Here is a 2,500-nt window from a genome sequence, read left to right as displayed (position 1 = left end):
GCTACACATGCACCTCTTCTTCTCCTTCATCTGCCGCGCCCTTGGAGCTCTGGCGAGGGACCAGTACGGCGCCGTAGGGAACCAGGAACCTCTGCAGGACGGAGGGGTGAAAGGGGTTTAAGGGTTGTCGAGCTGCAGGGCGGGGCGGGGCCTGTTGGGGGGGAAGGGAGGGGGGAAGGGAGGGGGGGGTGCTGGAAGAGGAGAGGAATGTTTGTGTGTGTAAGTGTTGGTGTGTGTGTGTTTGTGTGTGTGTTTCTACATCTGTCTGTGTATCTATGTGTATATTTGTTTATAGGTACATATGCACACATGCAGACAAACACACACAAAGACACACACACACACACACACACACGCACATACACACACATACACACACACACACACACACACACGCACATACACACACACACACTCACACAGACACACATACACTCACACACCTTCATATTTATATAATATCCATCTGTCGGACTATCTATACATCATAAACATATCCTATACACCATTAAATGAACATACAGAGGAGGAGAGAGAGAGGATGAGGATGGAGAGAAGAGAGAAGAGATGAGAGAGAGAGGAGAGAGAGGAAGAGAGAGAGAAGTTAGAGAGGAGGAGATGAGAGAAGGGAGAGGATGGATGAGAGAGAGAGAGAGAGGCAAGAGAAAGAAAGGAAAAGAGATAGAGAGGTAAACAGATAGACAAAGAGAGAGAGAGAGAGAGAGAGAGAGAGAGAGAGAGAGAGGGAGAGAAGAGAGAGAGAGAGAGAGAGAGAGAGAGAGAGAGAGAGAGAGAGAGAGAGAGAGAGAGAGAGAGAGTGCGTCTGACAGAGACAGAGAGAGAGAGAGAGAGAAAGAGAAAGAAGAGGTAAAGATAGACAAAGAGAGAGAAAGAAGAGGTAAAGATAGACAAAGAGAGAGAGAGAGAGAGCGAGAGAGAGAGAGAGAGAGAGAGAGAGAGAGAGAGAGAGAGAGAGAGAGAGAGAGAGAGAGAGAGAGAGAGGAGAGGGGAGGAGGGGAGGGGAGAGAGGAGAAGGAGGAGAAGAAGAGGAGAGAGATGAGATTTGGGGGTGAGAGAGAGAGAGTGAGAGTGAGATTATAGAGAGAAATTTAGAGAAAGAAATGAGAGTAAGATAGACAAGAGAAAGAGAGAGATGGAGAGAGGAGAGAGATGATGAGAGTGAAGAGAGAGCGAGAGAAGATGGGGAGAGAGGGAAGAGTGAGCGACGAGAGGAGGAGGAGAGAGACCTGATGAGAGAGAGACTGAGTTGAGAGGAGAGGAGAGAGTGGAGAGGGAGAATTGAAGAGAGATGGAGAGAGAGAGAGAGAGAACGAGACGAAGAAGAAGAAGAAGAAGAAAGATATAGAAAAGAAAGAGAGAAGAGATTGATTAAGATAGACAGAGAGCGAGAGAGAGACGAGATTCGGCAGCACACGATCTCTATAACCACTGAGAGACAGAGAGCCACACAAGGCACACCCCCAACCCCAATCACACACACAAAATACCTCCTTTTGCCGGCATGCACACATGGAACACTCAGACTGGCCTATCAGACTCCCCCCGCGGCCTCTACTCTATTTCATCCCAAACCTTAAAGGAAATTGGGAAATAAGTCGACGTACAATTACGGACGAAACAATAGAGGAGAAGATTAGCCCGCAACAAAAAAAAAAAAACGTCTCGTCGACAATAGAGGAGATTTAGAGCGGAGATGCAAAAAAAAAAAAAAAAAAAAAAAAAAAAAAAAACAATTGTCCCTCTGCGGGAAAGGAAAGAGAATCTATTGAAGACTGCTGGAGGGAGTTTTGCTTGTGTGTGTTGTTTATTTATTGTTTTTGTGGGTATGTCTTTTTGTATGCTGGTTTTTTTTTTCTGATAGTGAGAGTGTTTTTTTTTTGTCAGATAGAGACTCGATGATATGTTTTTGTTGAAAATAATCGGGATGGATGCAATTTACTTACACGCATATAAACTCACATACATGCACACAGATATTTATCAATCTATTTATTATGCATACATACATACATTCAATTTTATCTATATATATATATATATATTATATATATATATTATTATATATATATGATATATATATATATATATATGTGTGTGTGTGTGATGTGTTGTGTTGTGGTGTGTGTGTGTGTGTGTGTGTGTTGTGTCGTTGTGTGTGGTTGTGTGTGTGTGTTGTTGTGTGTGTTTGGAGTGTGTGTTGTGTGTGTATGTGTGTTAGTGTGTGTGTGTGTGTGTGTGTGTTGTGTGTGTGTTGTATATATATATTAGATATATATTAATTATATATATATATAAATATATATATATATGTGTGTGTGTGTGTGTTGTGTTGTAGTGTGTTTGTGTGTTTGTGTGTGTGTGTTGGTGTGTGTGTATATGTATATGTATATATATATATATATATATATATATATATATATATATATATATATATATATATATATATATATATACAATTAAAAGATTCTAAGAGGACATA

General features: G+C 41.4%; 2 protein-coding genes across 2 annotated transcripts in view; one reads left to right on the top strand and one right to left on the bottom strand.

Annotated features, from left to right (window-relative positions):
- The window catches only part of LOC147468277 (parathyroid hormone/parathyroid hormone-related peptide receptor-like), a 142,450-nt gene that overhangs the window by 27,936 nt on the left and 112,014 nt on the right, over positions 1-2,500 (bottom strand). The window lies entirely within an intron of this gene.
- Positions 1-2,500, top strand: part of LOC122251063 (secretin receptor) — a 49,398-nt gene that overhangs the window by 7,402 nt on the left and 39,496 nt on the right. The window contains exon 3 of the mRNA XM_086554596.1: positions 1-106. This exon is cut by the window's left edge and continues 24 nt beyond it. Coding sequence (XP_086410722.1) covers positions 1-106 — 106 coding nt within the window. The remainder of the gene's footprint in view (positions 107-2,500) is intronic.

The sequence above is a fragment of the Penaeus japonicus genome, unplaced genomic scaffold, assembly GCF_977035675.1.
Source record: "Penaeus japonicus unplaced genomic scaffold, GWHDUDI00000001_assembly GWHDUDI00000030, whole genome shotgun sequence".
In the NCBI taxonomy this organism is placed as follows: domain Eukaryota; kingdom Metazoa; phylum Arthropoda; class Malacostraca; order Decapoda; family Penaeidae; genus Penaeus; species Penaeus japonicus.
This window is presented reverse-complemented; position numbering and strand designations above follow the sequence as displayed.